The 27,942-nt window shown below is 39.8% G+C and overlaps 2 protein-coding genes across 2 annotated transcripts in view; one reads left to right on the forward strand and one right to left on the reverse strand.

Moving 5' to 3' along the window:
• Positions 1-18,355, forward strand: part of PAN3 (poly(A) specific ribonuclease subunit PAN3) — an 83,449-nt gene extending 65,094 nt beyond the window's left edge. The window contains 7 exon segments of the mRNA XM_050894916.1: positions 590-755; positions 1,193-1,280; positions 7,303-7,442; positions 8,255-8,384; positions 11,396-11,460; positions 12,185-12,323; positions 15,395-18,355. Coding sequence (XP_050750873.1) covers positions 590-755; positions 1,193-1,280; positions 7,303-7,442; positions 8,255-8,384; positions 11,396-11,460; positions 12,185-12,323; positions 15,395-15,535 — 869 coding nt within the window. The 3' untranslated portion in view covers positions 15,536-18,355.
• A 1,479-nt stretch (positions 18,356-19,834) lies between these two features.
• The window catches only part of FLT1 (fms related receptor tyrosine kinase 1), a 114,691-nt gene continuing 106,583 nt past the window's right edge, over positions 19,835-27,942 (reverse strand). Inside the window, exons 29-30 of the mRNA XM_050894744.1 lie at positions 27,108-27,199; positions 19,835-21,843 (exon numbers count right to left, since the gene is read on the reverse strand). Of these exons, the coding sequence (XP_050750701.1) occupies positions 21,639-21,843; positions 27,108-27,199 (297 nt within the window). The 3' untranslated portion in view covers positions 19,835-21,638. The remainder of the gene's footprint in view (positions 21,844-27,107; positions 27,200-27,942) is intronic.

The following is a 27,942-nucleotide window of genomic DNA, read 5'->3' on the forward strand; positions in this document are numbered from 1 at the left end:
ACATACGTGAAGTTGTGTTCAGTGATGTTTAGCCACCAAATCTTCCAGTCAGATTCACCCATGTAATTTGAAACTAGCTTGTTAATTTTTTCTTTGTCTTATCAGATGATAGAGAATGTTTAGTTTGTAAGCCTTCCTACGATAAAGGAGGTAAAATGGGATCTGTTGCAGCTATTGTGGTACATGCTTGTTGTTTCAGAATACCGACATTTTTACGTCTGAAGTACCTGCATATTGTGATGTACCACCCACTTTCAGCAGTTTCTAACCAGTGCTCTTTTTGTAGTGATTTATTCATCGTAAACTTTAAAAATCAGCATGGTTTTCCTGAATATGAGAGTGAAAATAATAATGCCTAATGAATTGTCAGCATTTTAAAATGTGGTGTCCTTCCAAAAAAACCAAACCTAAACCAACCAAAAAAAATCCCCAACCCCAAACCAACCATAAAAGCACAATAGATACATCTTTCAAGGACTGTTAAGAGTTGAATGAAATGAATATATGAGTCCATTGTATAATTCAAAATGTTGTAATTTGAATTTTGTGCAGTAGCCTTCGGTTGATGCTTACGATGTTGTGCTTCTAGGTCAGCATGATGGACCTCTACCACGGCAGCATGCTGGATTGCTTCCAGAGTCTTTGATATGGGCATATATTGTGCAGCTCAGCTCTGCGTTACGGACCATTCATACAGCAGGACTGGCATGCCGAGTTATGGATCCAACAAAGATTCTAGTAATGGGCAAAACAAGGTAATGAAAGCGTTCATTCTCACTGTGTTACTGTGGTCTGTATTCGTGGTAGCTGCTGACCGTGCACCTGTTACAGAAAGAACAAAGTCTAACTAGAAAGTTCTGTTGCTTTTAACTGGCATGAGACAACGTGCTAAAACTTGTAAATTTTTTTTAAAGTTCATTTTAAACATATTTTGGGAAGACTTATGCATTATCCTCAAAGTACTGTTCAGATCCACTATGGACAATTTAGAAATTTGTCAATTGATTGGTAGACTGAAGACTGTCTGTTGCATTTTGTCAAATAGTAAAATTAGTATTTTCTGCTTCATAGTAATTTGCTGAGTACTGATGACTTTTTTGTCATATCAAAACATTCAAGGAACGCTAGAGGAAAAATTGAGTAACCAACAAAATTTAATGACACTTGTCCTTTTCTCTTCTTGTTCCTAAAGGTTACGAGTTAATTGTGTTGGAATCTTTGATGTTTTGACATTTGACAACAGTCAAAATAATCCACTGGCATTAATGGCTCAGTTTCAGGTAAGACAATAGCGCCATGGTTAGGTTGGTGACTTGGCACGAGGAGTACTGAAAACCAGTGTGAGTCCTTTTGGAAGATAAATATTTTAATTAAACTGTAGTCCAGTATATGTATCTCTAAATGACTGTATTTTTTCATTCCTGATTTGATCTTGGTTCTGCCATGCGTTACTCAAATTTGCTTGTAATTCAGAAATGTGAATGCTCATTTTGCTATCGTCTGCTTCTAAAATTTCAGCAAACTCAACAAACAGGTTGAACTATTAATATTTAACAAACTTAAGTCAGAAATGGTTGGAAATATGAATTTCCAAAGGAAGGAGAAGAAAGATCTTACATTTAGTGTTAGACATCAAAAAATAATGGTTCAGTAACAGTTTTTGCTCTGCTTTCTCTTTTGTTATTTTAACAAAAATAACTTAAGTGTTGAATACCTGTTCACAGAGGAGTAAGAGATTTTTTAAATAACTGCACTTAGGCCTTCTCCTCAATCCTAAAAGGTTCTAGTGCATCTTTATTTTAGGCTCCTAGTTTTTCCGTGCTCTCCTGGCATTCTCTGAAGTGTGGAGTCTGCATAATTCCTGAATTAAGAAGAATCCCTTTAGACTTAACAAAAACTGTTCCACATTCATCTGGAGCATCACTGTGTACAGGAGTGCCTCTTTCCCTAACTTCCCCTCAGGGTAAAGTACATTGCTTCAGCAGTCATCACATACCCTGTCTGTACTGGGAGTGAAAGACTACAGTAGGGAGTTGAATTTAATTTATTTTCATTAATTGAGCTTATTCACTGTGAGAAAATTGCTCATTCAGAGTCTTCCAGTAATAAATGAAATGTTTGAACTTTGACCGGGCAGAAACTGGCTTATTGGAGACCATGTCCTAGAACATAGCAACTTTTTTTTTTTTTTTTTTTTGAATGATACAGTAAAGCAATTTTCAGTGTACTTTGAGTAGTACATCAAAGGATTCCCTGCCCGCCCCCCACCCCCAGCCACATATCAATGGGCTTTTGGTAATAATTTAGTGGAAAATAGCTGAGAGAAGATAGGAATACATGCAAGTGAGGGATGCCATGCCTAAAAATGTAATGAGATTTTTTTTTTTAAATCTAAATACTTCTTCAAATTTATTTTAATTGCAGCTGGGAAAGAGAGCCACCTGAGATATTATGACATTCAAGTAATTTTAAAGCAAAATGTTTAATGTACTTGGAGGGACAAATCTAAAAATACTCGCAGGTACATGAATCTGTCAAAAGCATTTACCACCATAGTAGCCCAACACTTGGCAAACTAACTTGTTTGGTAATGCCTAGTTTTGTGTAGGGGGGATGTTTTGCATGTTTTATACATTGTTAATATCCAAGTTGTTCAGGTATGACTGCTAAACCAGAAAAGTAGTACTTTTAAGTACATAGTTTGGAAGATCTAAACTGGAGTTAGAAAATATAGTATTGCCTTCTTTTTTGTTGCTTCCTCTAGAAGGGCTAGGCTTTCACTATCCATTTTGTTCCTTCAGAGATTCTGGACTGAGTTCATTCCTTGAAATTCAGGAGTCATTTATCATCCTCTACCTTTGTTTGCCCTAGCCAGATAAAATTACAAAATAACAGCTGCTTCTTGTCCTTTTTCCTCTCGATCCATGACCCAGTTCCTGAATTCCTCTGGGACTCCTGTGACTGTTAAAAATGTAGGTTATCTCTTGGTTTACTGCCCAGCTAATATGCATTTCCTTGTTGCTGTCTTCAATGGAGGAAGGTATTTTTGTTAGCATTTGTCACTTTCTGGCTATTTCCCATTGTTAGTATAGATAGCAAAGAGTTTGGCCGGAACAGTGAGGGGCTATGTAAAAGGAATGCAATTGTTCTTTACAATCTGTGTTAAGCACATGAATTTATATGATCATTTAAGAGTTAAATAAAGGCAACAATAAGGGAAGCTAGAAAGAAGTAAATGAAATATGAATGGCCGCTTGCATTAAAAACAAGATGTTAAACCTATATAAATTCCAGCACATCACTTCCCACTCCCCAATCCTTAAGTCTTGCGTCAGTCAATTGAGATACAGATGGGAAAACTGTAAATAGTGATGTAGGAAACAGTAAAAAGGTTTAATAAATATTTCTGTATTTGGAATAAAATGAAAGTGAGTCCTCTCCATATGAAATGAAGAGAAAACATAAGTTTTATTGATTTAACAAGGGCTATAAGGTTACATTCGCTCAAAGTAAATATTTTTAATTTAGCAAACCAAAATAACTTTCACACGCACCTCCCCAAATTTAAAGAAACTAGCTGAAGAGGCATCTGAAGTATTAATGTTGACTTTAAAAAAATAATTAAAAAATCTAGGAACTTGGAGGTGCTTCTAAGGGCAATTCCAGAACTTAAAAGGATAAGTGAATCCACAGAATTGTAGAGTGGATGAGCTGATATTGATCCAAGCAAAGCAGTGGAACAGGATAAACAAAAAAGTAATGTCAGTTTCAGAGACTTTATGGAAAATGGATCTTGTCAAAAATAAGATTTATTTGACTAGCTTAATTGTCTGGCTGATAAAGCCAAGTGTATAAAATGCTGAGGCGTCTCCAGGGCATTTGGCATGGTAGCACATACCTTTTTAATATTAAAAAAAAATTATGCAGAAGGGAAAGGGTACCTATTCAATTAACTTTTAAATTGCTCACTGACATATTTGAAATTTATTTGATAACAGGGAGACATCAATGAAGAGGGCTGTTTCTGAGTTTACCTCTAGGGGCTGGTTTTTAGTCTAATGCTATTATAATATTTCTATCAATGAACTAGGTGGTGAGAAACTCTTTACTAGCAAAGCTTTCAGGAGATAAAAAGATAGGTTGGTACAGTTTACAGTTATGAATTGAATTGCTAATTAAATGGTCATTAGTTGCATGCAAGGTACATTTTTGAACAAAAGGCAGCCTGTACTTAAAAGGTGTAAAGCTTTTCCTTGAAGTTGAGAATCAACTTAATATGACTTAGTAGTCACTGTTGACACAGCAAAAGTCTTCTGGCAGGTCTGTGGCAAAAGGAACTGGTGTGATCCATAGATACGTGCAAAACACAATATGGAGTATAAACAGGGAAATGATTGTACCTAATGTTGATCTGTACCTTGCACTAGCAAGGCTACTACAGGAATACAGCATTTATTTCTGGTGTCCCTGCTCCAAGGAGGTCTAGTAGTTCTTGTGTGCCTCCCTGCTTCTAGACAGAGAAAGGCTAAAGAAGAGCTGAATCTGTTGACGTTTTCAGAGGGGAGGTTAGGGCTTAATAGGTGTATGTGGATTGCTTCCTTATAGAAAGGATGCTGTACCCCAGCTTCTGGGAAGTTTTGTACCCTGTCTGCATGGATAGAGTTGGTCAGTGGATGGTAGTTTTGTCCCTTCTAAAACAGGAATCTGACTTCCATAAATCCTGATCTTTATGGGTCCCTTCCAACTCGAGATATTCTGTGATTCCCCTATCACCCAGGAAAATTACCGCCTGTCTTTGTGCACTTGTAAAACTTCAAACATTGGGCATTGTAATAACATTTTCTTTCAGTGTTTCAGCTGTCAGTGAATAGTGAGGCACCTCCAGAGAGCAATTTAGCTCGCTCAGTTGTCTTGCAGAATTACAGATATCTTAAATCAATCAGACTCTTAACTGAATCACTTGATGTTTAAGTTCCTAAAGTTAGTGGGATGAATCCAAGCCACTTTTGCAACTAAAACAAGTTAAGCATTGATTGTAATTTGAAATGTGTGTTTGAGGCTGCATTGGTGTGTTGTATCACCTCTGCCAGATTTTCTATGAGATGTAATTTGCAAAAGAAACAAAAATTAAGGTTGTGAGTCATATGCTCAAAAAACCAAAAGCCTGAATTTAGAATATCCTGGCTGATGTTAATGTAAGACTCTTTCTTAACCATTTTTAAAATCTAATGCAATCTGTATTATGAAGACACCTATGTAAAGGAAGACTACGTTTTCGTAGGGTCTTGCCTGAAGTTGTATATTTTTGGTGTCTCAGGGTTGTATGATGACAGAGAATTTATATAGGATACATCCTTATGAATTACTAAAAGTTGGAAGGTATTAAGTGTAAAGTAGGGGACTGCAGAAAGAAGGAAGATTGTGGTTAATACAAATACTTACTTTTTCTAAGTCTTTTAGAGAAAAAAATAATAAAAATGCCATTATGCCATGTGACATATGTCTCTATAGATACTGCATCAGCAAGATTCCTCTGTTAAGTACTATAGCAGTGTCCTCTGCTGCTCAGATTGACTGCTTGGTAGTGGAAGCAAGTGGGTTCCCACCAAAATGGGGTTTGTTGCTCTGGTTCATTTCTCTTTACCAAAGTGCAAAGGAATGCTGATACTCAGGAATTCCTGGTTCCTTAGGAAATTGAGTCTAGCAAATGCCAGTCCCATCTCCTTCTCCACCACTTTGTCCTTCTTATTTCTGTCTCATTTTCCACATCCTGTTTCTGTCTTCATTAGCTACAAGAGTACCATGGTTTTTAACTTCTGCCATGTTGTGTATCCATGTTTAAATTGTGCTGCTTAAGCATACTTGATATGGAAACAGCAGGGACATTGAGAGACCTGGAAAGGTTTTCTTTACTCTGTCCCTCAACACCTGAGAGATGTGGCTGCAGGGAAAGCTCTGCTCAGCTACTGCAGCCAGAGGCAGCAAACCTGGTTACCCCTCTGGGTGGAAGAGCTGTGAGGGTCTGTGGCACGTTCACCATCACAGCACTTTTCTAAAGCTGCCACATTGTAAACAGAACTTTTAATGTTGCAGTGCTGCCAGATTTTCGACCTTTCTTACAGAAATGACAGAAGGTGTATTCCTTGTATGATTGCCTTCTCTGCTAAATGGCATAGCCTTGCTCTAGACTATGGAGCTGACATTCTCGATAATTAGTAGCTTTCACTTTTTTACTTTTGCAAAAATATCTTACTTTGTCAGAAAGAAACTGAGGAAAATACTATATTTGTATCTTTAGCTGACTCTTAAATTCAGTCTGAAGCAGGCATCCACCATGGAAAGCTGCAGGTGTTTCAAGTTTGGCCAAGTTGTGTGCAGCTGAAAGCCTTTCCATGGAAAGAATCAGGCAGCTTTTGCTATGAATGTCATTGTCTGCTACTGAATTATGCTCCTGTTTGTAGGAGTGGGCTTTAAAATCTGGTATAGCTTTTCAAAATAATTTCTGGTGGCTGTCTATTAAAATTGGCAGAATTTTCTGTTGTGGCAAAGCAGCCTGTATGCAGCATTCATCTTTTAAGAGCAGTTCTACTTTTAAGGAAAGTGTTTAGTAACGCTAAGGATTTCTTCATAAAATGTGATGCTGCTCAATTTGTCAGTCATACAGACCTGTTCCTGCCTAGTTGTTTCAGGCAGTTCATATCTTTTCACACTGGCCATCAGAGATGAAAATCTTTGAGCTCTTTGTTAAAACAGAAACATCATTTGCTGGAATCTGGTGTGGACTCCAGTGTGGAATTCACACTGGATGGCCAGTGTGAAAAGATACGAGTCCAGCAAATGCTGTTTCTGTTTTAACAAATAATCCTTCATGGGTATTTCTGCATCTCGTATTGAGAAGGCTTGCTCTATTTGCCACCAGCTCCTTGACTCATCAGGAGCGAGCAGGTGGGTGGTTAGGAGAACCTCTTTGCAGAGCTTCAGCTCACTACACGAGAGTTCTCTCTGTAGTTCATCTCTTTATCCTTAAGCTAAAAACAGGTAAATGTTAAGCATTCAAAGATTAATAAAGTACCTAGAAATTGCTAGGTATCAGGACAGAAAATCAAGACAGATTTTCCTCTGTACTTTTTAACTACTGTAACTTGGACAGTCATATTGAACTATGATTTGAATAGCATGTATTTTAGTTGCTCAAATTTTTCTAAGGTTATTGAAGAACTGTCTCTTTTTAAGCACCATCTAGTACCATAGGTAATATTTGTCTATACTAAGAATCTTATCTGTGTGTGTTTTCCCTGTTAGCAAGCAGATCTGATCTCCCTGGGGAAAGTTGTGTTGGCTTTGGCTTGCAATTCTTTATCAGGAATTCAGAGAGAGAATTTGCAGAAAGCAATGGAACTGGTGACAATCAACTATTCCTCTGATTTGAAGAATCTGATTTTGTAAGTTTGCTTAATCTTTTTAAGGAAACTACTACTTTTTTTAAACATACAAATGAAAATGTCTAATGGTATTTTTAGATGCGAGTAAGACTACAGATACAACTACTGTCATTGAGTTGTCTGCACAGTCAATGCATTGTTAAAGATTATAATTTAAAATTCGTTTGTATAATGTGTGTTTTCATGGTGTATCTAATAAAATCAGTGTCCTTTCTTTATTAAGTGCTGTTAAAGCTTCTGATAAGAATTCAGAGCTTAAACAAAACAAGCATTTTAAGTAGTCTTCAATACTGGAAGATGACTTCATTGCCTGTTATCTACCATAGCAATATGCTAGTCTTGTCTTACAGTTTCAGAAGGTATTGAGAAATAGGCACATTGCCTTTTTGACCAAAGGGTTGAATGCTAGTTTTTCTTGGCTGCATATTGTTTTCTGTTGTTCTTTAGTATAGTCAGCCTTTCTCCTCTTGCAGCCTAAGAGCGAAAAGTAGAAATCTCTGCCCCCTCACTCGTTTGAAATCTTCATGTCTTCTCTCTTTTTGAGTATATTCTTGCTATTTGAGTGGGGTGAACTACGCGGTTCCATGAAAGTACACTACTATCTTGTATAAATAACTGACTGGATGTATACATGTAAGTTAACACACATGTTTTCTCTGTTAATACCTTTTTTTAAGAAAAGCTGCAATTGTCAACTTTGAGTATTAAATAAACATCAGGGTCAAATAGTTATAAAAGTCATAATAGGATGATGTCTCTGGCATTTGCAGCACGTTTAAGTAATCTTTTTGGGGGTGGGGATATTTTGGCAGGTATTTGCTGACCGACCAAAACAGGCTTCGCAGTGTAAATGATATCATGCCTATGATTGGTGCACGATTCTATACTCAGTTGGATGCTGCTCAAATGCGAAATGATGTTATAGAGGAAGACCTTGCAAAGGTAAATCATTTAGTAATTCCTACAGGAAGACCTATAGTCAGTATTCCTACAGCTGTACCTTAAAAGGGAATGTTCTCTACTGTTTTTTTTTTTTTTCCTTTTGTTTATTTAGCAACCTAAGTAATCTGCTTGCAGACTTGAGAACTCTGAGCTCAAGGTATTGAAAGTCCAAAAGCTCCAAGAACCCTAGTTTTAGGATGTCCTCTGCTGGGCTTTAACTGAAGTAACATCTTCACGTCCGACCAGCAGTATTGGGGAAAAGATGTTCTTTTGGTTTTAACCATAGAATGGTTACTTACTTTTGAGTAAGTAAGGCCATGTATGTCATCACACACTAGGTCATGTAGTTTGTGCTAGAGGTTATACAGCAACAAATGCTGCCTTTAAATTCTTGGATAGATTTGGATTCCAGTGTCCCTTTACTTATCTCATACGTTTTCCTTTCCAAATGAATGCTAGATCATGGAGATAAAGGCTGCCATCCTCAGTTTCCCTGAAGTGTGCACCTCTTGCTGCAGGTGTCTGGTTAGTCTATCAAGTTCAGTCAAAGTATCAAGTGCTAGCTGCAAAGGAAATATGTACTTTGTCCCATGTTAGTGTGTATTTGTTCATCAGGAAAGGGTGTCTGCTCATCCAGCCACTGATCACAGGATCTTCTAAGAAGACTGAGATGGATCTTCTAAGAAGACTGAGATACATTACAGAAAGCTTTCATGACGCTGAAGATACGTGTGGGATATGTGTTTTGAAGGATTTAATCAAGTCCTGTGACTCCTTTCCATTATATGCCCTCATTGAGAATTTTTTTTTTAAGAGGCAGTAGACCAATGGTTGGGATTCTGATGGACTGATTCTCTTAATTTCTCCACCATTGACCTGTTGGATAACAGGTTTCACCTCCTTAGTGAAAGATACTGAAATCTATCAGAAGCAAAGAGCTGTTGAAGAGCAAGGTGGTATCTAGTTTGGATGCAGAGCTCTAGATGATGGGTGCCCACTCTATCAGAGTCAACCACTACTGCTCTGAAGATGTTTAAGATCATTTCTTGTTAAGGTGGCCCAATGTGCCTGCACAAATTTGGGCAAGTGGGCCTTGTCCCATAATAAAGATGGAGATTGTCCTGTAATCAGCATTAAGTAGTCTGCATTTTCAGTCAGGTTGTTTGTAGCAGTTGCGTATCACTGGTAGGTGAGCAGAGCCACTACAAATCCAAGTTGTTGCATAGCCCCCAGTTTGGCCATAGCTGTTTACCTGGCAGTGATAAATAGCAGTTGCTAATTAGCTGTCATAATATAACTTGTTTGTACTACCACATCCTCAGTAACATCAGAGCTACAGTATCCCTTAGGTCTAGCTTTGTACCCTCTCTTCATTATTGCCCCAAAGCAGATGCTTAGGGGAGAGTATTAGAACAAGACTAGCATGTATGATACTTTTCCTCATGTTCTCCAAGCAGGCATTCATCTGTAGCTTAGGGGCTTCTGATGCTGGAAGTGATTTGTATGTAGTTAATAACATTGTTTTCTTGAAGCCATGAATATTTTGTTACTCCTGTAATGTTGACGTTTCACAGAGCAGTGACCCTATTACGCTATCCCTTTCCTTCTTCACCTTAATATTCCCATCATCTATATGTCACAGCATTCAAAGCCTCAGTTTTTCAGGTCCTCTAATCCACTCTGTAGACGAGCTCCCTGCCTTACAGGCTACCAAGCCTGCAGAGAGGCCACCTGGAGACTTAATGCCAGTGTTTTTGCTCAGCTGTGTCGCCATTGACTGTGAATCTGCAAGGCAGTGGCGTTCACACAGATGTGGTTTTGGCTTTTGTGTATTTGGCCACATACAAAAAAATTATATGGAGGTTGTATAGACCTCTGCTAGCTGGACAAGGTAAGTCTTCCCCGTCAATCTCTAAGTGTAGCTACTGTTGTGGTACAAGCTGTTCTGCTGTGTGTTTTTTAGACTGGTAATAGAAGTCTTGCAACCTATAGGTTGTCTGAGGTCAAGCTATTATCACCTTGACCTACTTTCTTTACCCAGCTGTGCACAGTAATCTACTCCAGACTGAATTAATTTGAAATCAATATGATCATGCATGGAATGAGACGCAGCTTAGCATGAATAATGTTGGAGAGCTGGGCCATTGGAGAACATGAATAATATCAGGAGAGAATCTTTTTCCTGCCAGCTTTGAGCAGCTTTTACTTAAACAAAAGATTAATCCACAGCGTAATGTAAGCTAGGATGTAACTCTTTCTACTGTATCCTAAGTGATGAGGAAAAATGTATGAAATCAAATTTTCAGTTGCGTGTATTCTAAGCATCTATAATTCTAATGTTCTGTCTTTTGTGTGAGCTTATTCTCATTGCTTTGTTCTGTCATTGATGGACTCAGAATTTATACTGTTTTAAGACTTAAATTCTAGCTTTTTTGGAAAAACTTGTTTCAAAATTATGTTTGGAATCAATTGTAATTTGAATGTTAGTCTGATATTATTGTTGCTAAATATTTACTAATAATGGCCTACAAAGCATTTCTGAAAACCAAATCTGGTAGATTATGTTCCTTCTCATCTTTACCTGAAATAAGGTATTATACTATATACTTCTACAGGTCTTGATAACTGTATGTATATATATTAACATATTATTCTTGTTTAACTTACTGTATTTTAGCATACCTGTAAGTATAGTCTGACAAGAGACTAGACTTATGTTTCCACAAAGAAATAGATTGCATGATACAGTTCCTGCTGGAGCAGCAAAGTGTCACTAGTTCTTAAATCTCCACGTTATAATTTGAATATGAAGTGCTAAAATGAGCATTGGGCTACCGATACACAATATAATGCATTCGACCTCTTTCTGAAAAAATTATACCCTCCTCTTTGAATAAATAAATCATTGTAATTAATAGTGCTTCATTGGCATTACTACTGTATATCTTTTGCAAATAAGTGTCTTAATTTTATGTTTCAGAAACTTTAATAACCTCTTTCTTGTTTTCTAGGAGGTGCAAAATGGAAGGTTGTTTAGGCTTCTAGCAAAACTGGGAACAATCAATGAGAGGCCAGAGTAAGAAATACTTGTTTTCATGGTGTAGAGTATGTAAAACCCAGTTTGCAATGCAAGGTTTCTTCCCTCATAAATTTAAGCTAAACATTTTCCCCATATTTGCCCCTGAAGAAATGAGTATTTAAGAAGCCTTGAGAAAAATAAGATAAGCAACTTTGACCAAAATTTTAAATAAAGGAGAAGAGAAGGCTACAAATAAACATGCCAAAGTTGCTTAATTTTTTTAGTATGGTTTCTCTTAGCAGTCTCTTGTGAGTGACAATAGTTTTGGAGGAAATCCATAGCTTGCTTTAACTGTAGCAAATGGTGTAGATATTGGTTTTAAGCTGGTTAATTTTCAGCTTGTTTTTTATCGACTACTACATAAAAATGAAGTGTTCATGGTCTGTTTTCCATCCTATTGAATAGACTTGGAGTTGTGTTTGTATTGCTGGTTTCTAACATTTACGTGTTAAACTTGTGGAAGATAACTTTTGCTTTCTTCCATTACTTTTCTGTGGCCCTTGGTAGGCATTAGCTTCGGGTACTTCAGCAGCTGAGAAACTTTGAGTATGTTATCTTCTGTTTGTGGCAGGGGGAGACTGTAATTTAATTGCAAATTGTAACAGGTAGCTTAGCAAAGCAGTAAGATTACTGAGTTTAGATTGAAGAGTCATGTGTATCTGTGGGTTTTGATTTTTTCTTAACTTTCTGAGCTTTAATATGAGCCTTTGTTTTACACCAGGTTTCAGAAGGACCCAACGTGGTCAGAAACTGGAGACAGGTATTTACTAAAGCTCTTTCGAGATCACCTTTTCCATCAGGTGACAGAAGCGGGTACTCCTTGGATTGACCTCAGTCACATTATCTCATGTCTTAACAAGGTACACTGTACTTGGGTTAGCTTTTACAAATTTGCTTGGGTTAACTTTCTTTAAAATAATATTCCACTTCAAAGCAAGTTGGCATTGGCAGGTTAATTCTGTTGATTTAACTGATGGTTATTTTCCCCCTGTTTTGGATGAAAACAATGTATTCACTAAGCTAATATTCAAACATTTATGGATATTTTAAATAAACTTAGTACATTAATATTAAAACTTGGAATTCGGTAATATAGCATGAGATGCAGTATTAACTTTTCATGCTAGAATGCATTGAATACTGTGGATAAGCAATGCTGGTCCCTTTATGCTACTCTGGTCTTTCAACACAGCATAAAGGATCCATAAAACCCCTTTAACTGGGGGAGGTTTCTGCTGATGTAGTTATCACAGAGGATGGTCATAAGGCGAAAGGATCCATTCCTAAACTGTGCTGACCAGAGTAGGAGACAGGAGGGAAACTGCAATAGACATTTGTGTAAAATCCTTACATCTAGGACAGTGCTGGAAAACTTCTGTGACTTAAAATGTTAAGTCCACTTCTGATAACTTCCCTAGCCTCTCCAGCCCTTCATTTTCCAAGGTTGATGTAACAAAGCTATTTGCAGTTTTTCAAGAGCTGCACCACTAGCAAAATTTTAGCTGAGCACTCTCATGATCAATAGCAGGAGACGTGTAAGAGACCACAAGATCTTCAGTAGTTGTAGAACTTGTCTTGCTCCATAGATTACAAAAGTATGTGAGCTGATTTTTTTTTTTTATTGGCAGATCAGCTTTCAACTTATTTTACATTGTTTTGCCGAACTTCAGTAATTCACAGGAGACTAAGATGCTGCTACTTCCTTTTTTTTTTTTTTTTTTTTTTTTGGTAGCTGCTTGGTCATTCCCCTCACTCCGTAGAGAAGGGTGATGCAGACACTGACAATATACAGTTTCAATGGCTAGTATTTTCTTTTCTAGCATTAGGATAACCAACTTTCTCTTCCAGAAAAAATTGAATATATTCAGATCCTTTGACACGTAACAACTGACTTAACTACAGTAAACCTTTTTCTAAATTGTCTGGGCTTTTAATCTCCTATTAGACCACTGCTGTGCATTTCTTTAACCTCCTTTTTATCTTTCTGGTTGGTGTCTGTAATGACTTTAAAAAGGACATTAAAGGGATTGAGGCTAAATCAAAAAGAAAGCATGTTGATATTCAAATAGGCAGTGAAATGCCATCATGATTTGAAAGCAGTGACCCGTACAGTACTGTAGCAAGAGGGGACAGTCCTGAATTCATAGGTCAGGTAAGAGACGGTGTCAAAGAATGCCTTGTTCTATGAATGTTCATGGCTTACCTTTTTAAACAGAGGCTCTTCTCTTCTGTGGTTGTGGGCTCAGCACACAAAAAAAATGTAAGGCTTACAGAACTCTACTTTGGAAATACACTCTAAAAAACACTTCTGAAACTGTAGTGTGTACTAGTAGAAGTGGTTATTTGGGCTTTCCTGCTACACTACAAAAGCATTCCTTTTGAATGAAAATTACTGTATTGTTTAAAAAAAAAAAATCTTTTTTTCAATGTGGCATTTTGGGGATCTTTTCAGCTGAGAATACCGATTTATGCATCCACAGGAGGAGAGAGAGAAAGCCATAAATATTGATGTTTCTAGTTAGCTGTGTGGCTTTCTTAATACAGATCTTCCATATCCTACATTCATTAAGGTAATTCACTGATTTCTTGTATGATGCTGATGGGAACAGTAGACAGTATTTCACAAACACCTTTAATCGTGATAATATTTTGTAATGGATGTTGGAAGAGACTGGTGGTTTTATCCTGCTCTACAAGAATTAAAAGCTAATTGGCTTGCTTTTGTCCTTCCAAAGCTATTCACAAAGCAGAAACTTTAAATTGGGGAGGTTCCAACTTTAAAGGTTATGCTCAGAACATTATTTTAGAAGACAAATGCAAGAAATTTCTAACTTGCTGTGTTGCTCCAGACAGCAGCTAGTGGAACATCTCAGTGACAAATTTAATTATTCTTCTGCTATTCAGTACAACATTATAATACATTTATTTAATCCTGCTGGGGTTGTATTTCCAAAGATTGTCTTAACAGTGTCATATCCCACTTGTCTCTGCCCCACCTTCTGTATTGGAACAAGGAAGTTTGTAGTGCCAATTATTTGGAAATATCCATATATCAACTAAAACAGAGCTACAAAAGTTTTGCATTATAAGAGAGTCTGACAATTCTCCATTGATGAACATTTCTTGCAAAGTGAGAACATAAGATACAGTATTGGAAGGGACTGCAGCATGTAACGTAGGATATTCCTCTGTTCAAAATTGGAATTTAGCGGTACATCTCTAAAGTACGTAGTGTAACATACAATTTTTAATATTGAACTTGAGAAGTCAGAACAAAACATGAAAACAAATGTGGAACAGACTTTAATCTTTAACCTCAAATTATCTATTTGTTTATGGATTATACCTAGGTAATCTAGTTTTGGTTGTTTTGGTTTTGGGTTTTTTTGTAGCATAAGGGATGAAATGTACCATACAGCTTAGGAACTAGTTTGTTTCCAGTACTGCCAAAACCATGAGATTTGGGTTTCTACCGGTTTTCAGACTACCTGGGGCTGATCCATCCGTTAGTTCATTTTAGAGTGGGCAAGAAGTAATTTACCTCCCCTATGTGGAGGCTTGTGGATCGTATGTGCAAATGTAATGTCAAATGTGGTTTTGTTCATCAGGAGCTATATGGAAATTTTGCTAGGCTTTCTACACAGGGGAAGACAGCATTGCAGGATTATTAGCTGTGTGGAAAGGGAAGAAAACAATGGTAACCTAGTCCAAAGGTCTGGAATGTCCATCAGGTTAAGACCAAAATGTCTCAGTTTTTTGGCAAGTACATTGTTGTGGTGGGATTCAGATTCTTCCTTTCTGTGGTGTTAGCAGATTTGAACTGCACCACAACAATGCACTTGCCAAGAAATTGATTGCTTTTGTTATTGGGGAAATGTTTTGCCATTTCTTTCACACTTCTTTTATTTTATCTTTTGCATTCTTGTTACAGTTAGATGCTGGTGTGCCAGAAAAAATAAGCCTCATTTCCAGAGATGAGAAGAGTGTACTTGTGGTAACTTACAGCGATTTAAAACGCTGCTTTGAAAATACTTTTCAAGAACTGATTGCAGCCGCAAATGGTCAGTTGTAGTATTTGCTGAAAGCATGCAGGACATTGCTGAGGAACTTAACCAATAGCAAATTGCACTACAGCTGAATTGTTGTTGTCATCTCATTTCACATTTGGGAAACAAACAGGAGATGAGCAAAGCTGCTTGCACTTCAGTCAGGTACACTGTTACTTGAAGGGAAGAATGTTTCACTTATCCTAGAGCTAAGGCTGCCGTTGGAGGCTTTATCTGTGAAGAATTTATTTTAGATTAAGGAACACATCAGGTGCATGATGTTCCTGCTTTTATTTTTTCCACTTGTATATGCACTAATTTTAATTTTTTTAAGACTTTTCTGATCTCTGAAGTTTTGCCACATTGTATACTTAAGGGAAACTCTTTGCAAGGACATTTCTGGGATACATTTTTGTCACTGAGGATATAGCAAAATTTATTCATTTTTGATATTATTTGCACCCAGAATAGCATAAAGGACCAGGTAAATAATTTAATAGAAATTGTGTTCTATTAATGACCGTTTAGTTCGTAACCTCTGTAAAAGTGTGTTGTATGCAAGCTCTGTATGCCACCCACTGTTAGCTCAAAGAAATGTGAGAAGATGAAACTTTTTAAAACCAGTCAAGTGAAGTATCGGTGAATTGACAAAAAAGGAAAGAAAATCCCCTGTCATTTGTTTTAAACTTTGTCTAAGCGAAGTGACGAAAATAGCATAATGGGAAACATCTATAATTTAAGGAGCATATCAAACTTGCTCTAAACACAACCAGCGCCTTTTAAAAACTGTTTGTATGTTTTCCTGCTAGTCAGAAGCATTTACATTTATGCAATTTTTTTAATAGATTTTTTTTTAAAGAAATTGTTTAAATGCCTGAAGTTTCAGGAGTGTATTACTTTAGGTTATTTACAGTATAATTTTTGTATAAAGTTCTGTTCTTTGAACCACAGCTTTATTATGGTACGCTACACTGGATACAGATACAAAGACACTGTTAAAAGAAGATTAACTAAACACAGCAGTTGTCTGGCATCAAGAGCTTTTCAAGTTTTACAGCCTGAATCTGGAGGGATAATGATCTGCTGTGCCTTTGCAGTCACTGCTTAGCCCAAAGTAATATTACTTTTGATAATACTCAACACATGAATATTCCTGAAGTAATTCAGTCTCAAAAGTCTGGAATTTTCCTCCTCAATTACCTTTCTAATATTTGGACATGCAGTTGTCTCCAAACTTGGGTATTCATGGGATTTCTAGTTAAACACCTACACTTTGATACTGAAGACTGCCAAATATGTAGGAATTTCCTTTCTTAAAGCAGTAGTGAAGACTGTATCTATACTTTCCCAGCACTGAATGTTTTAATAGCACTGGGTGCTCACCATGAAGAAAATGTGGAAACTCAAAAGGTCAGGACAGACTCTAAGCACTTGCAACTGATGTTACTGACATCAATTTTAATAATTCTCAATATTTGTAGTTTTCAGAGAAGTTTTTAATATTTCTCTGTCCACTTTTATAAGCTTTAAAATGATTCTCCGCCTTGAGACTTGCATCAAGAAAAAAGCAACTCTCTTCACATCGAAAGCTTTGAAGACTAGGGAAATGCTTTACACATTTTAGAAAATGTGGTTGAATCCACATTAGGTAGCATCAGTTGTTGAGTTTAAAAATCGATTATTGTTGCATTTGATTGAATGAATTTTAAAAGGAACATAATGTTTAATATTCAAACGATAACAGTTGCCAGAATGTTCTTTTTAATATAAAAGGAACAGGAACTTTGAAAAGTGAACATGCAAAACAGTCTTTTATCATTAGCTCATGTATTTGAGGAAGAGCAGCTGTCTTTTATATGTTTTTTGACAAATCATATTGTAATTCTTTTGTACAAAAAAGAAGTACTTGTATTCTAGAAGAAATATGAAATGCTTAATTTATAAGCGGGCTGAGGTTTTTTCCAGTATTGTTTTCTTTGAAAATGAAAGGGGATCATCTGTTCAGTTGTGGGGTTTGGGAACCTTTGAAAATTTAATTTGTGGACCAATATTTTGTGAAAGTGTAAGGCAGGGGTAAAATAGGGCTTGAATTCTCATCCTTTTTAGACCAGCAAACCACCCTCTGCAAGACATGTCTAAATTGCAAACCTGTGTGTATTTGCATAATGTCAGTTTGCTTCAGCCCCTAGTAACCTCAGGACTTGGTTTAAAAATAAAAAGGTAGACAGCTAATAAGTTTTCATACATAATGTCAGCCAGAAGATATTTGGTGTCAGGTAATACATAAAATAAAAAAAAAAAAGTTGAGCTTTGTTTTCTATTTATTTCATTTGGTCCGTATTTGGGAATGATTTGAACAGTCTGAAGTTCAGCTTGGGTGTTTTTTTGGGGAGAGCCCTTCTGCCCCATTTTAATTCCATTTAGAAGGTTGTCCTAAAGTTGTCGTTTGATCCATTCATAGGAAGAACTGTGTATCTGTATTTAAAAAGAGCCACCAGGATGTGCCCTCCCAGATGGGAAATTTAATTCTGACCTTCCTATTTTTTTACAGCTAAAAGCACAGAAGGGACAACCTTTGAAATCATCTATGTTGGTCATTTTAATTTTTGTACCTGTTTTAAATTCTGTTGCTGTATTTACTATATTGTAAATATTTTGTTGAGGGTACCTATGTATTTTTGATTTGCCCTTGTTTCGGTAATTCAGGTGTCAACTGCTTCCCCTAAAAAGCACCGGTATGTTAAGTTCTAATGTCATGATCCCAATATGTGTTACTCATCTTTAATCCTGTTTTCATTCTTCATGTGTACAGCAGTATTTTTAATAAAGAATACCAGAAATAATGTGGCCTTATTTTGACAATGTGAAGTTCTGAAGTTGGATACGGGGCTTTTCAACTTTGGTGCTGGAATTGTATTGCGTTCTATCATATTTCTTTTGTATTCACTCTGTCTGCAATGCAGAGTTTAAACAATCATGAGTCACAAAGTGCATTTAGTGCTTGCCACTTACAGTATATCAGAGCTTGCCACTTATAGTATAGCAAATGTCCTAAAACTTACAGAGGATGTTGACTGGAATCGTACTAAAACACATTTCCTTAACTCCCAAGTCAAGTCCCATCTGCTTCTGTCGGATCAGGTCTGCTTTACTAGACAAGCCCTAAATTTGAGAAATCTGTTAAAGTACCCTTACTTTCATGTTTATTGAGCTTCTTTGCCCAATAACAAAGGATATTAATTTCTCTGAGAATTTGCATGTGGAGTCATGACAGCTTCATTTCCCAGAATTATTTTTCTGTATTGTTAACCAGCAAAGGTGAGATGATTTACTGGTGGGGTAAAATCTCCTATACCCATCCAATCCTGACAATGCTTATGTAACGTGAAATTTTGTGCAATATATGTGAAATTGTCAATACTCCCTGCATACATTTAACATGGAGTCATTATCCCTTAAATTGCAGTGTTTTAGAAATTTTATTATATAAGCTGCAGTAAGCTTGATTGATGCACTTATCTAGTCTCCAGTTTCCTTCTTAGTAATGTGCAGCAACAGCTACACAACTCCTGCGGCAGTAGGCAATCCTGTTACGTTCTGCTTCCCCAGAGAAAGTTTCATCTTTGCTTCCTTCCAGCACTTGTGTATAGCTTATCTGCAGTGTGGCTTGGAGATCCCCTCAGATTATAAAATGCTGTATAGCAGAGAGCACTCAACTGAACACCTCTGTGGAGAGAGCATCCCCAGCTTCTGATGGATGGGGTGGGGATGTGGGGATTCTCTGAAGAAGAGAAAGCATCTACCAGGCCTAAGGTGCTAACTCATGTCACAGTTGGTTCAGAACAGGCTTTGTTGCGGACACCTTAGCTCTGTTTGCTGTCCTTTCATCTGTACCAGATCTTCTAGCTGCAGAAGTAACCCGGCTTGGGGGGCAGTGGAATGGATGTTCGTCAATGGGCTGCTTTGTCTTCCCCCACCGTGAAACCTTGCCCCTCCCAGAGGCAGAGTTGAATTTTTTGCCTCTGAGACAGCAGTAAGCACTTCTTAGACCTGCTGAATCTAGGGGATGTCACTCACACAGGGAGCAGTACAAGTGTCCATCACCGTATCTGCTTTGCTGTGTGAGAAGTGTGCCTTCCGTGCAATTATTCCATATTCTCCTTTGCTCACAAAACTGGCAAATGGGATGGATTGTTTGCCAGATGTGTTAGTGCTGCCCAATGCTGAATCATCTGCTGCAGCCGTCTCTGACACTGGATTAACTCATTTGGCAGAACTCTGCAGATTCTTTCAAAAGCAAACTTTATTATGTGAATTTAGCAGTCAAATACATTATATGAAGACAGAAAATGCAAGACAAAATAAGAGTTATTCACATCTGAAGAAACAGGGGGTTCATATAAAAGTAATCTTTGTAGTTCATTTTTCTTAAATATTTATGCACAAAAAGCATATTTATATATTTACACTGTGCAAACATTTCCTTTGAGGTGCATCATCCCATAACTATTTTTGCTCAATTGGAGTTAAGAAACAGTTCTTAAACTTTCCTTTTGTTTTGATCAAGATCAAATATACTTTACCAGCAAGAGACAGTGCAATAGATACTTAAAACTGATGATCTCTTGGCCAGGAAGATCTAGAACTGATACTTAGCTTAGAAGTAGTGGTACATATTTCTTGAATATCGAAGAACATTTTTCTTTGTAAATACACAAAAGGTCATTTGCCTTCAAGTCTGTTAGTGGGTTAAATTCACAACTCCTAAGCTGAGTTTTAAGAGTTCAGAACCATATTATATGTAGCATTTTAGTTAATATATATTGGACCACAAGAAGCTGAGGTTGGGCAGTAGTTGTTGATTTGGAAGATGTCAGCGCTACTGTCTTAAATGGCCAACTCTCATTATAATATTGCATTCAAAGGTGAAATCCTTACGTTTCTTGAACAAAGAACACTCATGCCCTTTCTGAGATGCTATACAAAAGTCTGTTGCAAATGAATGATACATTTTTATTCCTGTTACACGTATACTGGTAACTAACGTGGAGATTCAACTGTCTTCATAGAAAAGCTGCCCTAACTTTCCAAGGAGATTGTCTTCTCATTTCTAACTAATCTCTTCAAACTCTCTAGTGATCAATTCATTTAAAGTATATGCAGTTTAGTAGCCATCCTGTCTTTTCAGACAGATTCCCATAAATAAAATAGAATCAGTGCAGTGTTAGCAGGTCCACGAGGTTTTGTGGACAGAGCTTGGCTTTAACATATCTATCTTGTGGTTTGGTTCCAGTGTGTATGTGTTGGCATACTGACAAAGTGCAAAACTTCAAGAATATTTTCTTGATTTCAGCAGGCTTGTCCAAACCAAATTGATCTGTATTCCCTGTTGTTGCAGCCCTGGCTCTGATCTTAGTTCTCCTCTATCCTTGCTAATTGTGTTTTGCAACACACGTTTGAAATTCTTGCCTTGCAAGGCTCCTTACCACATTTGCAATTTGAAGGAGTAAGAGCCGTATAATGCCCCATCCCCAGCTACCTAATTCAGCTTCCCCGGGGCATTTGCCTTTCCTCAAGTTTCTCAAAGTAGAGTTTTCACTAAGAACTGTAAAGCGTGGTTTGTTTCTTGTTTCTCTCTTCTTGAAGAATCCTTTATTTTCCAGCACTACACAGGCCCCAGCAATAGGGTGCAAATTCCCCAGTGCACTGATGCAGGCTTGTGAGGGCTCCCACCTGCCTCTCCTGACCAGGACACCGGTGCTGCACCCGAGTCCGAGCAGAGGCTGGGTGACTAGAGCATGAAATACCATCCTGCTGCCACGGACCAAACAGCAAACTGGTTTTCTCTGTAATGATGACCATCCAGGTTTTCAGAAGCACTGGGCAATTTTAGTGGCAGCTGTTGGTGTTCAGCATTTGGGAAAGTCAAGGCCTAAGCATTAGTATTTTGCTATATTTTGTATATGCTTGTTGCAGTCTGTAGAAAAGCAGATCACTGAGATTAAGCCAATAATATCTTTCTAAATTTTAGAATAATTAAAATTATTTGGGTCAAAGTTTTTAAACTGACAGTGTTTCAGAAGAACCTTTTTGGATTAAATGCATGTTTAAATGTCGGCCTAGAAGTACTTAAACGGGTGGCTGCGAATAAAGGATGACAGAGTTGTAGTCAGGAGGGGGAGAATGGCACGCTTTCATTTTCTCCAGCACCGCATTACCGTACGTATATCTCCGCTTGGAGTCACTGAGCTGGTCACAACTGAAACTGCAGAAGCTTCTTGGCTTGGTTATTCCCGAAAGCACCGACTCCTTGCTCCTGCTGGCACCTTTCATGCTGTAACACAGCAGCGTCACTGTTAGCATATTTAACATGTACGGGCGTTTGTTTTAATGACTTGAGCAAAGCCACATCACAAGAAGCAGCTTTGTTTATTCTTAGATGATGGGAGCGGCATTGATGCAGATGGGATTGCTCAATGGGAGAGCGGAACGGAGGGCTGAAAGAGCCCTCCTGTGTCTCCCTCGGGTCCCCTTCTGAACAGAGAAGCTGTGACTGAACGTCACTATTAAGGTGCTTGTGTTCATTGTAAGTATTAAGAGCCTTAGTGCTTACAGGGAATATTTGATCGCTCAGCCTAAGCTCTGTTGCTCATTTGTGGCAGGTGCTAGGGAGCGAAACTTCATTGCACGGCAAAGTGGTGTGGAGTGTCTGGCATCTGTGCTGCTGCTGGGCTGTGGATCCTCATAGGGTCCCCACACTTAAATGTTCTTCCTGAGGGAACTGGGGTTTTTTTGAGCAGGAGGAGTGAAATAATGAAAGGTCTCAAGCCTTGGGGCAAAAGCATAGTGTAGGTGTTCCCAAAGCCTCATGCTGGGATGAATTTTTAAGATAAATGGCTGAGTTTGTGAGGAAGGGCACAAGGTCTGGGTATCTATCTCCTCTCATAGGCTTCTCTCAGCAGCAGATATGAACTGCTGGTTTGAATTAGAATTTTCCTGTCCCACAAAGGACCAGTTGTCCTGTAGGCTGCCTTTTATAAGATGCCCTTTACAAGAGGGGTTTAATGTCTTCTCAGCTGAGCCACTCTTTAGGACACTGATCGCCTCGCAGCGCCCATATTCAGAGAGTGCAGTGCAGTGCTTAAAAGGGCTCTTTCAGTAATGAAGAAAGTTAAGGCAAAGAGAATTTTCATACCACTGAACTTAGATACCAAAGATTTATCTGTAGACAAAGGACAAGCCAGAGCATTTTCCATCATTGATTATATGTGAAATCCTAATGTAAACATATGTTGGACTGCAATGCCTAAAATTAGATTCCCTCCCCTGTATTTTTATAAGTTCATGGACACTCCACCCTTCTCCGGTTATAAGGTCAGGAACGTTGGCAGCCCTAGTCTTGAATTTCAGAGAAGACAGTCAAAATATCTGTTGAGGCTTTCAGAGCCCAGGGTTTTGCTTTTCATTTTAATTTGCACTGTTAGATCTTTAAGTGAAGCACAGAACTGGTAGTGCAGGCCCTTTCCTGATTCAGAAATGGAGAAGTAACAGTTTCTCTTAGATTTCACAGTTTCTTGAATCTTTAACTCACAAGCCTGTGTGTTTTTTAAGCATTGTGGTCTCTGTCTTCTGTCCTACTGTGGGAAATTGGAGGGTCCTCCCAAGAAGACCACCCCATTACATTTGTTTGTAGATGGATGGAGTTCATGAGGAGGAGCCCTCATGATGAGGATTGCAGATGCATCCCGTATTTTTATATTGCATCTATTGGCAGATGGACAAGTAATTGCCTTGGGATAAATTCCGTAACTATGTGACAGGGTTAGTCACAGACTCAATGGACTTTTTGTGATGGGTTTAAAGAGAAATGCTTCTGTGATTTACATTGTAATTGTGAGTCTTAGGGAGCAGTGGGCTGGCAGAAGTGGAGTGTGCATGCGAAGTTATGAGCCTTGAAATCATCATGCTTTGATCCTTTCATTCATCATCAGGCTTTTGCACCCGATAATTTTCTTGTGAGCTAGACTTGGCTTCTACTTTAATTAATAAACCTTTGTACCAGTAGAGCTACATCTGTTAATTTTACCTTGAGTGCACTGCTGTACCTGGGCATACACTCCCACAGAGAGCTTTGAGGGAGCCCGTGGGGTTTTGGCATCCGTAGTCAAGCTTCATTTTGAGACTGAGCTTACAGTCAGTAAAGGCTTCGCTAGCTGTGGACTAGCTCCTTTCCACCGTAGGAATGTAAATTAGAAATTCTGTCTAGTTGGTTTTTAATTGGGATCATTTGCTGGAGGAAACAGCTGCTGCTTTCCTGACAGATTCAAGAACTGAGTGAGGTTAGAGGCTGGCTGCAGCTCTTGAGGTGCTTGTTCTGGCTCACAAGTGGTGGAGTTCTCAGCCATTTTTCTGGCTTAGCAATTTGCTTTGACTCAGAGGTTTGCTCCAGCCTGAAGATTTTGGCTTACTTGGGTTGGGCTTTTTCAACAATACTGAAAAGCTAGAACAGAGTTGCAATTGGGATTGTTTCCACTTGCAAAGGAGCAGAGCTCAGAAGGTTGTTCTTCCTCTGCCGCCAAATCCTTCTGTTGGGATCTTGTTACCTGAGGCCTTACATGAGTAAAGACTTATCTCTCTTTATGCCATTCACAGTATCACTTATTTTCATCTCGATGGCAATAGCAAGTCCAAGACATGCAGCAACTGTTTCTGTTGTGCTCCTGGCCACCACCTGGGCCTGAGGGGCTCCCCAGGGTTCAGGGTGATGCTTGTTTCCTATAGTGAAACCAGGGGTGAGCTTTGTGCGTTGGTGCCTTTCCCTCCACAGCAGCGGAAGCTTGAGGGAAGGGGAGTCACCTGGGTCAGTGGGGTACCCCTGCACTGTCAGGCAAGCTGGCTCCCCACTCTGCTGTCCCTAGGGCCTGGCTCTTGGGTTGATCACGCTGAGTAAGCACCAGTGCATGCACTGGCTCTCTCCTCCAGTCAACTGGTTAGTTTCCTCTGAAACAAACCCTGGATGCACTTCTGGGGACAGGTAGGATGCAGCAGGTTTGGCTCCTTCCACCCTACGCAGTCCTTCAGCACTGTCATGGCAGATGTGGCCCCACCAAGTCTGAATCCTCTAATGCCATGCTCCAGGGCACGCAGGCACCCTAGTGCTGGTCTGAAAGCGTCACCCCACCTGGCTGACTCGCATGCGATTTCAGATGCTTCGAACTGAGAAAAAACCATGCCGAGCTTGATCGTTCTGCCCTGGGCAGCAGGGAAAAGCGGGAGCCCAGGGGAAGGCAGGCCAGCCTGCCCCAGCCTGCAGGTGAGCAGGGAGCAGCAAGGGCACGGCCCGGCAGCACCCGCAGCCTCGGCTCAGGAGCCACCCGCTGGTGCGAGTGCATTTGTGTGCATCTGTGTCCTAAACTGTAGTGTTGAGGTTTACAGCATGATGGTGAGTGCTCTGGGAGAGGTTAGGTGTTACAGTGAGGGTGATCTAACTGTCAGCTGCTGCTAAGAGGGGGATGGCCCCTTCCTCAGCCTGGCGCTGGCACCAGCTGCCCTCACGGTGAGCTGCTACTGCTCGCTCAGAACCTATTCTGGGGCCGTTCTTCTGATAATCCAGTGACCTGAACCAGCTTTCTGCAAGGCAAGCCAAGCAGAAATGTCAGCACAAGAGAGGGGGCAGGACCACAGCGAAGGATGTTTGAGATGCAAAGGAGGAAGCAGGACTATGCATCTGGTTAGACCAGCTTACATGTATCAAAACCCTCCAGGCTCTACCTTTCTACTACTACTTTCAGGGGTATTTATTTACTGCTCCAATTTAGTGTAAGAAAAGGATGCTTAGCTAAGAAGCTACCACTTTTAGGAATGTGTGCAGACTAAAGGGTCACTGTGTGCATTCACATACATGAGTGCTTTTTGGCATAACGCTACAGTACCACTTGTTTAGCTTGCAGACCAGATGACCTTGTATATTCTCAGCCAACTGCTCAGTTTCGCTGAGGATTTCTGTTCTAGCAGCCACTGTTGAGTTCAATTTTTTTTCCCATCCAAGCATTCCTTTTCCTTCTGCAGCTGAAAATGCTCCTTAAAGCAGTTCTGGAGGGATGCTTGAGGCACACTCCATGTATTCTGTGCCACACAAAGCAAAAGGCATTTTGTGTATTTCCTTCGGGGAGGTTGCCATGTTGTCTCTGTGGCTGACGGCAGCCTTCAGAAATGTCACATTTACGCAAAGAAAAAATGGGTTAAACCACTTCTAGGAAACATTGCATCCTTTAGAGCCCTCTAATATCCACACACATTCCAAGCTCTGTAATACCTAGCTCCTCGAAAGAGAGTATGCAAAACTTGTCTCAATAAAATCAAAGTACCATAAAATTGCTCACAAGCCTCTTCTCTGAAATGTGAGTGGTCAAGGCAGGAGAAATGGTTTTCCAGCACTTGTTTGGAGTGGCTTGAATCACCCTGGCTTTGCCATGCGTGAGCAGTGCTCCATTGCAGACTCCTGCCAGCAGCACGTTTACCCCGCACACCGCGTATTTTGGCCGTGTGAGCGTGCATGCTCTCGTACATGTATTTCTGTGTGTTTAACCAACGCCCTCTTAGTCACTGGAATTTTTCTTGAAGCAAGTCCTCTCTGCCTTGACCGCACGTTTCAGCCAGCTCCAATTGTTCATTGAGACAATACTACACCTCCCAGCCTGCCCAGCTGCAAGTCGCTGACAAGTTCAGCACAGGCAGGATGGCGGGATGGCCTTGACCTCCTGCCAGCGTAAGATGAACGATGGGTTGGGTCTGGGCAGTCCCCGGGCTGGCTGAGAGCAGTGAGCCGAAACCCGCTGCGTACACTGCCAGCTTCACAGTGGCTGGGAACTGAGACACCGCCGGCATTGAGAAAATAAACATTTCCCATTTACAGAGAGTTCATGTCAGTGCAAGACATTTCTTAGAGCAGCCCTAGTTCCCTGCTTGGGCAGCTGTCAGGAATTAGGCGGAGGAAGGTGGCCAATATATTAAAGTGCTTAAAGGCAGGAAGAGAAGTGAGGCCCTCACATCCATCTATTGTAAAGTTGCCACTTTAGCATCCTGAGCCCATGGGTGTTAAATGGGCCGTGCTTAGCTGAGTCATGGAAAAGAAGGGCAAAAACAAGCACAGGGAGCCTTGTCCCAGCTGGGGTGCCCTTGGGGACTTGCAGAAACAACTGCAAATCCTTCACAGCCACACGTTCCTCCTCCCCCTTGCCAAGGGCTTGTTTCCTATAGTTACCGACCTCTGCCTTGGTTTGGTGCTCTCTGGCACTCACTTGTCCAGCCTGGCATTAAGTTGAGGATCAGGCTGATCAATAGAGTGCTAATAAATCATACTGGTGATGTGCATCGAAGGGGTTGAGGGTTATTTGTTTCCTCGAAGGCATATGGAGGGTTAGGTATGGGAGATGACTGACTGCTAACTCAACCAATCAGGACACACCTCAGCAAGAGTGTTTGCAGGGACTGGGGACACCTCAGCTACTTTCATTAGGCATGATTTAGCACAAGGACCTTGAATCCTCCTTTGCCCTCTAAAGCATAAAGGAGAAGAAGGGAACATAAAGTACAGACCCAAAGAGTGTCCGTTTCTGCTTGCTGCCTGTCCACGTGAAGCGTTTCAGTTCTTCTGGAGCCAGCACCATGCCACTGTCTGCTTGATAATCCTTGAAGAAAAAAGAAAGGCACAATCCTATTAGGAGTTAACTGTAGAAAGTTATTTTTACAATGGACTCAATTCCTCTTCGGTCTGATTTCCAGCATCCGTTTGGTCGTTTATACTCGGAGAGCTCTAGGAGACAGCGGCTCTGTGCTGCTGCAGGTGCTGCAGTGCCCAGGTATTTAATGGTGCCTTTCCAAACCGTCCTTGCTTTGGGCTGCGGCAAACACGTACTGTTAACGCAGATACAGAGTGCTGGAAGAAAAGTGTCTACGCACAAGGTAAGGTTCTGGCCAGCCAGTAATTCAACCCTGCGAGCACCACCGTGCCTTTCCCACGTCCCACCGCTTAATGCATACAACTGGGTCACTAAAATCTTCCCCCAACCTCTCACCCATGCCCACCTCCACCAGGACAGTATGTGTGCCCCATTAGTAGACATTTCCCCAGCTTGTCCACCTGATAACAGGACTTGTTCCTACCAGGAACCTCTGATGGAAATGTGACCCACAATTCTCATTTGTGCACTGCTATTCAGATGAAAACACAAATCCAAGGGATTTTAAGTGGCTCTCCCACACCAGTGGGACTCAGGTGGGACTCTGGCAGCCATACCTTGCAGGCCTCCTGGCACCCGCCATTTCTTATCAGGGAAGGAGTGAGTGCAGCCCATGGCATGCTCAGCAAGGATCTGCTGACCCCAATTTGTAGGACAGTGGGATAACACCATGCTGCAAGCACAGCTTATCT

The sequence above is a fragment of the Gymnogyps californianus genome, chromosome 1, assembly GCF_018139145.2.
Source record: "Gymnogyps californianus isolate 813 chromosome 1, ASM1813914v2, whole genome shotgun sequence".
Lineage (NCBI taxonomy): Eukaryota > Metazoa > Chordata > Aves > Accipitriformes > Cathartidae > Gymnogyps > Gymnogyps californianus.